Raw genomic sequence first — 13,706 nt, 5'->3', positions numbered from 1 at the left:
CTTGCCTTTAAACCCCAGCACTCCAGCTCTTGAATATTCTAGCAAGGCAAGTTGCTGCCTCTTAACCTAACCTCACATGGTTGTGGGGATTAAATAAGGATGGGGAGAAGTAGGTACACCATATATTGAGCTCCTTGGAGAAAAAGGTAGGAGATGATGGTGGTGGTGGTGGTGATGGTATAAACATGGTTTCTCTCTTCCAAAGGTCTCAGGCACCTGGACTTTCATTACCTAGTTCTATTCCACCACTATTTGGGCAATACCAAACAGTTTCACTCCCATCCTTTAAGGATGATTTATTCTGGACCGGATGCCCCTCAGTGCCTGTCAGCTTTCCTCCAGCCACCTTTTCAGCTGCAGAGCTATCCTAATAAGGGTAGGCCAAATTCAAAGGAGGAAAGTGCTGAGAGTGGCAAACACTGGGTTGGGGGAGCAGGGTGCTTCATCCAGACTAGCAGTGCCCAGCTAGCAATGCCAAGCAGAAAGTGAGAGGCCTGGCAGCCGTCTGGGTCTGAGAACATTGTCATGGATGCAGCTGCCCTCCCCCCCCAAAAATCAATAGAAATACTTAACTGAGGTTCTGCCCCCCTAACATGAAGCCTGCCCATCCCCAACATGAATCGTGGCTATGCCCATTAACATTGTGTACAGTGTTTAAACCAAGATCCCATTTACAATAACAGGGGCCATTCCAGGATTATGTGAAATACTTAACTATTACATTCTGATATGGATGGAATTCATGTGAAAATTAAGTGGGATTAAGTTTAAAAAATAAATAAGAAATATACTGTGGCACATGGGTGGAAAACCCTTTTCAGACCAAAGACTGCTGAATTCGTGCACAAACACACCAGGAACTGTAGCGCCATAAAAAAGAAGAAGACTGCATGTTGTAGGGTAGAAGAAAGGATTTTAATAGCCACCACCAAGCTGTGACAATTTCATTCTTAAAGACCTGAGTATTGGGAACCCAGAGAAGAGAAAGGGTGATGCAATCATTCAGCCAGTTCTGAGGTACATCGGCTAACAGTAACTACTCCTACCCACCCCACCCCTCTCAGATCCACCGCAAGAATCAATCAGGCCCAGAATATGGTGCAAAGCTTTTGCAAGGATTCACAGGAGAAGATTGCAGAGCAATCTGATACTAGTAAATTGTATCAGAGGTGATTTGGGTACAGGGAGATCCACCAGCTGATCAGCCAAGGCACAAACAAGGTTGATCTTCTTAAGTGCTCAGTCTTCACAGTCTATCCAGACGAAGTTCAGGAGTGCTGGCCAAGGTCTGCTTAAAGCAGGGGCAACCCAGTGTTTTGGTCTGAGGGCTACATTCAGAGTTGGCCAACCCTTTGTGGGCCCCGTTCTAGCAGCCATCAGAGCCAAAATGGCCACCAAACACAGACTCACCCCACATGTATACAAACTCAGTACACAGCGCACACACTCGCTCGCATACACACAGAAGAGAAATGAGACGTCCTGGGCTTGGTGAAGAGCTTTGAACCTCTCCCTCTTCTGCCTAGCATTGCAACGGGGAGGAAGGTGGGGCAGATGGAACACTGCAAATAGTCTTGGAGGGCCTGATCCAGTCTGTGGGTTTGTGACACCCCCCACTGCCTTAAAGCTTTGTCCGTCTGTCAAGAAGCTCCAGGTCAATGGGCCTGTCAGGGACAAGCACAATCCGAGAGAGGGGTTTCACGTCTCTGCACCGTGGACCTGGTCTGATTAAGAATATCCGGATAAGCTGGAAAAAGAAAAGCTTGACTTATTTTGGGGCAAAGCTTCATTCTCTCCTCCCCCCCCCCCAAGCACAAGTAATCAATTATGCCTACAGCTGTGATGACCTCTTGGGCCACAGCATTGCCCTGTTTCTTGTTTGTTTATTATACTGTATTCATATTCCGCCCTTCTTCCCAAAGGACACCCCCTCTGCCCCCACAGAAGTAACTCACCCTGGCAAGAGCCAAATGCATCTCGAGCTCAGCGATGCGGCGCCCCAGACAGGCACGCACCCCATAGCCAAAGGGGATGGAGCTGAACGGGTGGGGAGGCAAGTCCCTCTGATCTCGCAGCCAGCGACGTGGCAGGAAGCGCTCTGGTTCTGGGAAGCTGGACTCATCGTGCGAGAGAGCGTAATGGGCCAAAACAAAGAGGGTCTGGAGGGACAAGTGGAAAGCACAGAGAGTTAGCAAACGACAAATACTTTGCTCTCCGACAGTCGATTCCCCACAGCAACATGAGGGCTGGTGGCAAAGCAATATTCTTGCCATGCAGTTTACCATTTCCCATCAGGGCAGCTTAACCAACGCTAACCCGTTCTGACATTTGTACATACGGCCTTCACCAAGTTCAAGCCTTGCATTCCCCCACTGTTGTTTTTGCCCATCATGAACTGCCTATATGGCAAATTCAGTGACAGCCCCATTCCTTTTATTCCTCATCCACTTCTGGCCGCTAACAAATGCCTCGAGTTGCAACATCAGGAATACATTGCTACTTACATCCCTTGGGAACTTGTATCCTCCAACGACAACATCGTCTTCTGCGATGACTCGGGCATTGGTGGGGACCACAGGGTAAAGCCTATAAGGACATTAGTGGAGGAAGGGCTGTCACTGTGCATCAGAACAAAGGAGGGCTCTTCAGAAGCTACAGAAGCATGAATGGGAAATGGGTGGAACCACTTTGGGCAAGATGAAGCCCCAGGAGCCGCAAAGACCAGGCCTGTGATCTTGCTCCTTGGAACAATGAGAAAGGCCCCTTACCTAAGAGTCTCCTTGATCACTGCCTTAAGCAGCGGCATCCTGGTGAGGTCCTTGGCCTCAGGGATCTGATCTTCGGGTACCACACTGATCACCTCCTGGTATAAGGCTTCCTGGACCTCCATGTCTCTGGCCAGGTGATACATGGCCCATGAAAGGGTATTTGATGTCTGAAAGGGCAAAGCAAAGGGCTGAAGATGCTACATCCAGGCAGCAAAGGCAGGAGAAAACCTTGGAATGAACTTGCATATGTGACCATCCCAATGAATCAGACAGTGACTAGCACGTGGCAGTCAAATCTCTTCCAAAAGCTTATTGTGATGGAATACAGCAGGTTTCTTTTTATATTTCCTATAATTTTTTTAATGTGTCTTGAGGGATGCAGGGCAAGGAGACATCATGGTCCTCCACCCCCCACCCAAGAGCCATCTAACACCAACTGCTCTGTGGGTTGATTCCTGATGGTTTGTTTTATTTATGTAGCTTGATATTGCTTGTAAGCTGCGTTTTTGGTCATTACGTTTTGGGGTGGGCACCCAAGTAAGGAAGGCTAAGAAGTCAATTTCCTACCGTATCTACGCCAGCCAGGAGTAGCTCAGCTATGCTGCCATATATCTCTTCATGGCCAATCCGCCCACTGGACAGTAGGTAAGTTAGGTAGCCTGAGACAACCTCACCCTTCTCCAGAGACTTTTCAACCTCCAACATCTTCTGATCAATCAGCTTTTTCCCTGGAGTAATTAAATAGCATCTGTTACCATGAGAACACAGGCCTGGCCTGATCACTCCAGCATCCATCACACAGGCTGGGTATCTACCACTCACCTGTGGCCTACTGTTACCATGGGGGCACAATCCTGGGACTGCTCATGACAGCATTTACCACGTTGGCTGGATATCTACCACTCACCTTTGACTTCTTGGCCTACTGCCACAGGCACTTGAGGAAGCTTAGATTACGAATCCTCCCACTCTCAAGAGAGAAAGTGAGAGATCAGCTAATTCCAGAGTTGTCCCCACTCTTGACATACCAAAGGCAAAGATTGTGTCCCAGCCCTGCAGATAGCGGTTCCAGAAAGGCAGCACATCCCGAGTCCACTTGGGCAGGATAGTAGCAAAGATGGAGTTCTTCAGCATATACCCAATTGCATGGATAAAGTTCTGTGTTTCAGCAGGGATCTGCTTTTCCAAACAGCCAATGCGGGTCTCAAAGAGGATGTAGGAGATGCCTGGAAGTAGAAACCACAGGTGGGAAGACTTCAGGAAATGGCCCTGATATTCCATCACAGAACTATAATCACATTAGAAGGAATATCTCCAAAAAGTTTGGTTGTACTTGGAACAATATATCAACTGTGGACTGTCAGACCAAAAGTATTGGAATGAGCTTGACTGCTGGGAGAGGAGGGTACTGTATATGATGGCTGCCATGTTTATCTGGGCAATTTTTTTTGCCTAACTCTCCAGGGATGGCAGTGTCTATCCAGCTGCAAGTTGTGTACTTTGTTTTAAAAGACTGGACTTGTGTTCAGGATAAGCTGTTACACATGAACACCAAAAACATGGATCCCCATTGTGGCAGACACAAAAACATCTAACTATCCTTTCCTTTGCCATTTTTCATCTGACTATACTCCCCACAGAGTTGGTCTGCTTTCTGGAGTGGCTCTCCAGATGTTGCTGAACTACAACTCCCATCATTCCTGATCATTGGCCATGTTGGCTGGGGCTGATAGGAGTTGGAGTCCAACACCTTCTGAAGGGCCACAGATTTCCCCAGTGCTAGATCAAACAAGCTATACACTTCCTGATTATTATTATTTTTTAAAGAAAAACATTTTGAATTGTTCAGTATTTTAGGAAAAATATGTTCTCTCCTGATTAACCCCTCTTACTCTGAAATGCAGAGGGGGAAAGTGTTGCTTTAAAAGAGAGAGATAATGTTTCTATGAAAAAATAACATTTGGGGTTATTAAACGGAAAATGGAAAACCTTCTTAAGCTGAATCCTGTAATCAGTTGCTGGTGCTTAGCCCCACTTGAGTCAACTAGTCAATGAATAACAACAACAACAACAACAACAATTTTATTATTTATACCCCACCCACCTGTCTGGTTTCCCCAGCCACTCTGTGCAGCTTACAGCACATAAACAATTGTAAAACATTAGACGTTAAAAAATTCTCAATATAGGATTGCCTTCAGATGTCTTCTAAAAGTCAGATAGTTGTTTATTTCTTTGACATCTGATGGGAGGGCATTCCACAGGGCAGGTGCCACTACCTAGGAGGCCCTCTGCCTGGTTCCTTGTAACCTCACTTCTTGTAGTGAGGGAACTGCTGGAAGGCCCTCAAAGCTGGACCTCAGTGTCCAGGCTGAACAATGGGGGTGGAGACACTCCTTCAGGTATACTGAGCGGAGGCCATTTAGGGCTTTAAATGGCAGCACCAACACTTTGAATTGTGCCTGGAAATGTACTGGGAGCCAATGTAGGTATTTCAGGACTGGTGTTATATGGTCTTGGCAGCCACTCCTAGTCACCAGTCTAGCTGCCTCAATGAAATGAAACAATGCATGTGATGTCAGGTTCGGTGGGGTCTATAATCAAAATATCTCCCTCACATGCATGAGGTCACACCTAGACCTATCTGACACCTGAACAGCTCCTCTTCCACCTACCCATAAGCTGTACTAGGAGAATAATAGAATAATCACTGAAAGGAAATAGTTTACAGCATTGTGACTGTCCACACACCTTCCAAGGCAAATCGGTACAATACACTGGCCATATCTTGCACCACTATCCCCGAGGGACTCTTTTTTCTCTCATCCTCCAGAAACACCATCAGGTCTGACACCACCTCATTGATAACATCTGCATACAAAACGGCCTCTTTAGGTTTGAGCATTCTGTTGTTCAGCACCTGCCGCAGGCGGTGCCACCGCTCTCCATCCCTGAGGAGAGAGACAGTTGGATCCATGTAAGAAACCCATATATGCCTTGGAATATTTCTCAGTCTGCCAGTATCTGCTCATGGTTTTGGTCTGGAATTGCTCCTCATCAATAGGAAACTTGTGACCCTCCAAATGTTGTGGGGCTCCCATCAGCCCCAGTCAGTATAGTCAATGACCAGGGATAATGGGAGTTACAATCCAACCCTCTCTGAAGGGCTACAGGTTCCCCATCCTTGCCACAGGGCATGTTTAGGCAGCCCTGACTGCAGGGAATAGGAGGGTTTTGGAAACCCTTTCATCACTTAATAAACCCTTTAGCCTACAATGGCTAGCCTGTTCGTTTGGCTGACAGGAAGAGGCAGGGAACAGCAGACAGCTGCAAACTCTTTAAAAACAACAACTACAAACAATTTTATATATTGTGCAATGAAAGTCAACTGTGGAAGGTCTTGATTGATTGCACCCATAAAGGCACTAATACTTTCCTTTTCCAATCTCATAAAACAAATGTTAGTTTGGCTTTATTTCTTAAAATTTGAAAGGGGTAGAAGCAAAGAACCCCATGCAAGTGCAACCTACAAGATGCTGCGGTGTGGAGAGTTCCTGTTCAGGGTTGCAGCAAGTCAGCCATGCCTTTTTGTAGGATAATCCTTTCCATTCCCCCTCTTACCCCAGTTTTCTTTCCCCAACAGTCAGTTGGCATTCCATGTCCACTCTGCGTGCCCATTCTCACTGAGCTCTTTTGGGGTGCTCTCCCAAAGAATCTTCATTATACTTTGGCAAACCTTGTGATTTCAACCTAGGTCTGTTGACACCTCCTCCTCCTATTTGTATGGTACCATCTTGGCTGCAAAGGGTTTGGTATTTGGAGAATTGTATTTGCTATTCATACGGATGCTTCCAGAGGAATGCATTTTCTTGCAACATCATATCTGATTTTCCTTTGTGTGCAACTGGCGCATGAGTCTTCACACATTTCCTGCTTCTCATTCATGATATTCATTGCTACGCCACAGCTTGCCATCCACACCAGTGCGAGGAACTGGAGAGAATGTATCTGGAATGTGTTTTTTTGTTCCGTTCCAGATGTGTGCCCAGAAAGCACTGTGCCTTTCTCATGATTGCTGGAACAAATTATACAAAGTATCCAAGCATGCAAATTTGATTCATTGAATCAAATTGCAGAATTTAGCTGCTTCTTTTCCTACACTTTTTAACAATAAAAAGCCTAGTTTATACAAAGCCTTGGAAATATCAAACCATCATAGAAAAATAAAATGCATGCTATGCAAAGTCTGTGCCTCCCCTTGCTTTTGTAAATACTGCCCTTGATATGCCCACACACTAGCGGCATGATATGAGATTGAATGCTTCACACACTCACTCAGTGAAGGGGCCATAGGGCAAGTGCCGTATGTCCCGGTGCTCCTTCCAGAGGGCCATGTCACTTCGGATGGGATACTTTCCCTCCTGACGCAACAGCTCCTCGAGGACTTCAGGACCGCCAATATTAATGTTAACAAGAGGGCCAAACCAAGATCTCCAAATGGGGCCATACTTCTTCCTGGAAAGGACCTGAAAGAGACACACAGAGTCAGTGGGATTAGCCATGACACCTGCCCATTCTGAAAAATCATAAATGTTTGCATAACTCCCCTTATTGCTGAGGACAATAATTAAGTCCACGTGCCATATACACCAAGAAGGATCACATCACTTCATTCTCAGCAAGGACATACTGCCATTTTAATTTGTTTTGCTTAGTTTAGAGCTTGCATTCCTCAGTTGAGCTTCAGGGTCCCTTGGGGGGTCTTCCCCAAGTTCCTTCCTCCTGCAGTGCCCAACTGTGATAAAGCTTCCCATAGTTCCATCTCTCTTAAAGTGTTTCAGCCCCTGGATTTTGGATACTATGATTACATAACAGATAGATTAATGTACAGTAAAAGACGCAGACATAAAATTTAGAATTGGAACCCATGGGGGGAAGGAAGGAGGTCTCAAGGTTCGAAAGAACATTTTTCTATATGTGTGAAAATGTTATGTTTATGGTGTTTTATTTATTTTATTTTATTTATTTATTTATTTATTCTTTGTTGTTGTTTAGTCGTTTAGTCGTGTCCGACTCTTCATGACCCCATGGACCAGAGCACGCCAGGCACTCCTGTCTTCCACTGCCTCCCGCAGTTTGGTCAAACTCATGTTCGTAGCTTCGAGAACACTGTCCAACCATCTCGTCCTCTGTCGTCCCCTTCTCCTAGTTCCCTCAATCTTTCCCAACATCAGGGTCTTTTCCAAGGATTCTTCTCTTCTCATGAGGTGGCCAAAGTATTGGAGCCTCAGCTTCAGGATCTGTCCTTCCAGTGAGCACTCAGGGCTGATTTCCTTAAGAATGGATAGGTTTGATCTTCTTGCAGTCCATGGGACTCTCAAGAGTCTCCTCCAGCACCATAATTCAAAAGCATCAATTCTTCAGTGATCAGCCTTCTTTATGGTCCAGCTCTCACTTCCATACATCACTACTGGGAAAACCAAATCTTTAACTATACAGACCTTTGTAGGCAAGGTTATGTCTCTGCTTTTTATTTATTTATTTTATTTATTTTATTTATTTATTTATTCTTATGTATAACTAATAAAAAAATATTTTTTAAAAAAATTAAGTGTTTCAATCCCTTCTTTATTTGTCATTTATGCAAGTTGCCAGTTCTGCAGCCTTCTAACTACCCTGTTTTCTAGCTTGCTTTATATCCAATATTTTCACTCCAGCTCCCAACCTTTTAGTCAGGACAAGAGGAGATATTTGGGGCTGGATTCAACTACTGTAAATAGCTGCGCTAGTGGGTTCCAGCTTTTACATCCCACCTTTGTCTCCAAGGAGCTCAGGGGAGTGTACATGGTTCTCCACATTTAATCCCCATAACGACCTTGTGAGGTAGGTTAGGCTGAGAGGCAGTGGCTGGCTTAAGGTGAGCTTCATGGCTGAGTGGGGATTTGAACCCTTGTCTCTCACGTCCTAGTCTGACAATCTAACCACAGTACCACACTGGCTCGCTGTGAGAGCATGGAGTTCTATTTATTTTTGGAAGCAGATGTAAACTGGGCCCCGGGCAAAGGTTGGTTAGGAAATACAGAACCACCACACTGGCTTTGATGCTTAGCTTCTGCCATTTCATAACTAAAGTAAATACCAGGAAATGGTGTTGAACTCCTTGCACAATAGTTGCTTTCAACCAGTGTAATCAATTAATCCTTATCGACTCTTTCATCTTGTTCTCCTCAGGTTTTTCTAGGGCATTCTTCCTACTAGATAAGAGATGACCCATTTTAGAGTGGGCTAAAACTAATACAGTACTTGCTCCTCATTACACTATTTTTTGGGGGTAGCCCCTTCTCTAACAATCCATGTGAAGTAGGGACAGCGTGCTGTATTAGCTAGAGCAGGCATCCCCAAACTGCGGCCCTCCAGATGTTTTGGCCTACAACTCCCATGATCCCTAGCTAGTCAGGGAAGATGGGAATTGTAGTCCCAAAACATCTGGAGGGTCGAAGTTTGGGGATGCCTGGGCTAGAGTGACAAACGACTGGCAAGACCTAGGTTCGAATCTCCACTCGTCCATAAATTTGGCTGGGTGAGCTTAGGCCAATCACTGATGGAGCAATCCTAACCAGGCTCTGAAAAATGATGGGCTGGACACTCACTGCAGCAGCAGTAACAGCAGCAGAAAAGCGTGGCAAATAGCGTGCAGATCAGTTCCTCCACTAGCCAGTACTGGCTGTGAGCACAGCTCTATATTCAGCAGATACCAGGCTGGCTCAGCTCCCCCCACCCCTCAAGCTCCACTAGCATCTCACCTATTTGGTGGGTGAATGGGGAGGTTTGTGCTGGCAGAAAGACACAAGCATTTCCCTACCTGGCTGTCTCCACTCAGTCTCATCTCCCGGGCCAAAAGCCTGGCATAAATGGAGTTTGGACTGAATCTTAAATCTCAGTCTAACCTACTTTACAGGATTGTTTTCAGAATATAATGGCAATTATGTTTGCTGCCTTGAGCTACTTGGAGGACAGGCATGATATACGTGTAATAACTAATTACAGACTTTCCCATTGCAAGCTGTTTACCTTAAAGCAGAAAACCTCTATCCTCTAAGGATAGAGTCTGCTACTTTTTCCACAGTCTTAACTTTTTTTTTCTGTTTCTTGGGGATATGAGGGGGTGATGAGTCCTCCTGGAGACTGGCTGTCACATAGATTGATAAACTCTAAGGAGAGCGTAATAGTCTCTCTCTCTCTCTCCTTAATTGAGGCTATAATTCTATCCATACAGGAATAAGGCCCACTGAACCCAGGGGAACTTTCTTCCAAAGCAAAGTCCATGCACAGAATTGCTTCGGTAGTCAACTCTTGGTTACAGGACCTCACACCAAACACACCTCAAAGGTTAGAAATAACCACCATTTGAGTTCTTTGGCCCTAGTTTTCACCTCAGAACAATTCACAAGCAGTGACGCATAAGAAGCTATGCTCTTGCTGTACCGATTTCTCATGTTAGGGAACTGGCAACTTTCCCAAGAAGAAGCAGTTTGTAAAAAAAAAAAAAAAAACAGAAAAAGAAGAACCACACCAGTTCTGGGGTTGGCTGAGTTCACAGAGACTTTGGGGAAACCAAATGTTTGCAAAACTTGTAAACATGCCTATAGGCCAGTTACTAACGGCCACAAGTTAGAGTTTTCTTTATTCTTTTATAAACCTTGAAAACAGCCACTGAGAACTGACTCTTGCTATCCAGTTTTGTCATATCTGCCTGCTGATTTGCTCCCCATCCCCTTGTGATCTCTTGACACCTTTTGTTATTGTATTTGTACAGGGCTGTTACCTGCCCTAGGACTTTGTGGTGAGGAAATCTAATAAATCAATATGCTGCTGCTGCTGCTGCTACGTTATGAAACTCTTACTCCACCCTCCCTACTGCTATAGTTTGTAGGGAATCAAGCCTGTTAAACTGCTGAGCTAAAGCAGCTCCCATCTTCCTGCCAGTTAGTCATCCTGGCTGGGGCTGGGATCAACATCTGGAGGACCACAGGCTAGGTATCTGAAAGTGAAGGAGACTATTTCCCCTTCTCTAAACTTTCTGTCTTGGTGTACTTTGGACTGAGCTACTGTTTTGCTGAACTCTTGAACCCCGAATGTCATGTGGCCAATATTAATTCCCAAGAGTGGGTTCAGTCACAGCCCTTGAGTAGCCAACACTTTCCCTCTTGCAGTGGAAGCCCTGCCTTCAGATCCTCTTTCATGATTTGAAGCCATAGAGTAGATCAAACTCCTTCCGTGCCTAGCTATCTGACCACCTTTCCAGTTCTTGGGTTATTGGTGTTAATTCCTCCAACATCCTTTCAGATCAGGGATTCAGAAGTTCTTGGGACTCCCGCTCCCATCAGCCCCAGCCAGCATGGCCAATGGCCAGGGATGGTGGAAGCTGTAGTTCAATAACATCTGGGGCCATAGGTTCTCCGTTCATTTTAAAGCATAGACACCAAAATGAGACAATAGCTCAGTTATAGATCATAGTGCCTGTGACCTTATGAAGCAACATGCAGATCATGACCCCAGCCACAGCTATTTTGCACATGCATCCAAGAATCACTTTGGTTTTACTTGCTAGTAAGAGCTCATGTAGGGACACAGGGTTAAACCACAGAGCCTAGGGCTTGCTGATCAGAAGGTCGGCAGTTCGAATCCCTGCGACGGGATGAGCTCCCGTTGTTCAGTCCCAGCTCCTGCCCACCTAGCAGTTTGAAAGCACGTCAAGTGCAAATAGATAAATAGGTACCGCTACAGCGGGGAGGTAAACGCCGTTTCCATGTGCTGCTCTGGTTTGCCAGAAGCGGTTTTGTCATGCTGGCCACATGACCTGGAAGCTGTACGCCGGCTCCCTCGGCCAATAACGCGAGATGAGCGCCGCAACCCGAGTCGGTCACGACTGGACCTAATGGTCAGGGGTCCCTTTACCTTTACCTAAGGGCTCATAGTCCATTCAGTCCTCTGAACCTTAAAAGTTTTCCTTATCTTCCAGTCAGCTGTTGTTATCTGAAGCATCAATGGGGGTTATGATGCATTACTTGTGTTAGCAGTGAAGGATCAGACATACAGGTTCAAAGAGGCTGGGAGGCAGGACCATAACACAGGGACAACTTTTACTCTCAGAGAAGCCCATCAGATTATCCAGATGGGGAAAGACACTTAGGCTGCAGTCCTAGCCCCTCTCACTTGGGAGTAAGGCCCATTTCACTCACTGGGGCTTCTGAGTAGACATATCAGAGTACATGTTGCACTGTCAGCAATGCTTTAAAAAGCAATTTAAAACTCTGTAGCGAATGATCTTACAGAGTCTCCTCTTCAGATGTACACTACTTCACTAACTTCAAGATGTGGTATATCAGCCTTGTTGTTCTTGGAGGATCCAGGCTTCTGTCCCAAAGTGGCTGTGAGTCCCCTAACCATCCTAAATGCCCAGGGCAGGGACACTGTCAGGGCGCATCTCTGGACCCCCTAAGCACCAGGTGCTTTATGACAAGCATGAGATCACCTGCCAATCTCCTCCTTGAAAACGACGTTTTTTACATTGCAATGTCGAAGCAAAATTCCAAGTATGTTTTGTATTTGGCCAATAAATTATTCCTTATCCTTCCTTATAGGGCAACTGTGCTGGCAGAACGTCAGCCTTAAGTCTCAACTTCCCAGAGGAATAGATTCATATAAACTACCTGGCAACGTCCCTGGCTCCGGACTGGCTCAGCTGTTGGCATGAACATACCTGGGAGCCTTGGCGACGCCAGATGAGATCACCAGGTGAGATCCCTTAGGATTTGCCCCCTCTTGCCCGTCCCCACTGCCCGAGGTGCCCCACCGTCGACCATTTCCCACCTGTAGGCGGTGCGTGTGCAGCAAATAGCCCCTCACGAAGAGCCAATAGAAGGATCCCAGGACCCCCAGTCCGGGCAACTCTTCCGGCCGCTTCAGCCGCTCCTCATGCCGGGAGACTGAAGCTGCCTCCGCGGCGCTGGATGAGCTTCTGCAAACTAGATCGGGGCACGGAGACCCTGGCTGAGACCCCAGACAGCGCCGCAGCAGCCTCCCGGAGAAGCCTCCCAACTTCGCCATGGCTCCCGTGGACTGAAAGTCAGGCGGGGGAGAGGGAGAGGGAGAGGGAGAGGGAGAGGAGAGGGAGAGGGAGGAGGAGGAGGGGCGGGGCCAGGCCAGCTGGGCGGGACTGACCTAAAGAAGCCGAAGAAGAAGAGGAGGAGCAGGAGGAACCGAGAGGGGGCGGGACTCGGGAGCTGCTTGCGTATTTGAGGAAAAGCTTTTGCGGGAAAAGTAACTGCATTCCTTCGTATCCAACTGAGCCCTTCTGCGCTGGAGACGATAAGCGATTGTGCTTTGCAGCAGATGGTTACGGGACAAAGCAGAAGCGAAGTAGCCACTTCCCATCCTGAGCGGTGCCCTGGATTTGGTGTCGAGTCGCTTGGGAGCAGTGCTTATCGCGAGGGTGGGGGCCTCCTCCAGGCGTCCTTTTTATTGCACTCCGCCCATGATTATTTGCTTGCACAAAACTGAAGTGAAGGTTATTATTATTTATTTATATCCCGTCTTTTTTCCTGACAGGGACTCAAGGCGGCTTACGGCTAAAAACTTGGGGCGGAGCAATGGTTTAAAAACAAACATAGAATATGCTGTGTTCAGCCTTTATTGAGCATTTCTGTCAGAAACTTTCTGAATCGTTTGCAGGGAAGAGCATTCATCCTGATTGGTTTGTGCAGTGCTTATATGTCTTCATGTTAATCAAGTTTATCCCACACTTTTTAGTGCACTTGCCTGCCACTGCCCTAATTGCAAAAAGTTGTGGGTTTTTAAAAGTGGATTAATTTTGCCAGAGCACTTTATAATCATACAAGCCAAAATTTTGGTTAGTGGGCCATGGGGTGGTGGCAC

General features: G+C 46.4%; 1 protein-coding gene across 1 annotated transcript; it reads right to left on the bottom strand.

Moving 5' to 3' along the window:
• Positions 1–893: 893 nt before the first annotated feature.
• On the bottom strand, positions 894–12,892 carry CYP27A1 (cytochrome P450 family 27 subfamily A member 1). Its single transcript, XM_035127158.3, has 9 exons — positions 12,642–12,892; positions 7,104–7,294; positions 5,520–5,719; positions 3,797–3,994; positions 3,336–3,496; positions 2,769–2,935; positions 2,505–2,586; positions 1,956–2,159; positions 894–1,747 (listed from the first exon to the last, which is right to left on the bottom strand). Exons 1-9 carry the CDS (start codon positions 12,876–12,878, stop codon positions 1,622–1,624), a joined length of 1,566 nt encoding a protein of 521 aa, XP_034983049.3. The 5' UTR covers positions 12,879–12,892; the 3' UTR covers positions 894–1,621.
• Between the last annotated feature and the right edge of the window lie 814 nt (positions 12,893–13,706).

This window comes from Zootoca vivipara, chromosome 1 (assembly GCF_965207765.1).
Source record: "Zootoca vivipara chromosome 1, rZooViv2.hap1.1, whole genome shotgun sequence".
NCBI lineage: Eukaryota > Metazoa > Chordata > Lepidosauria > Squamata > Lacertidae > Zootoca > Zootoca vivipara.
Note: the sequence above shows the minus strand (reverse complement) of the source record. Positions and strands in the feature narration are given on the sequence as shown.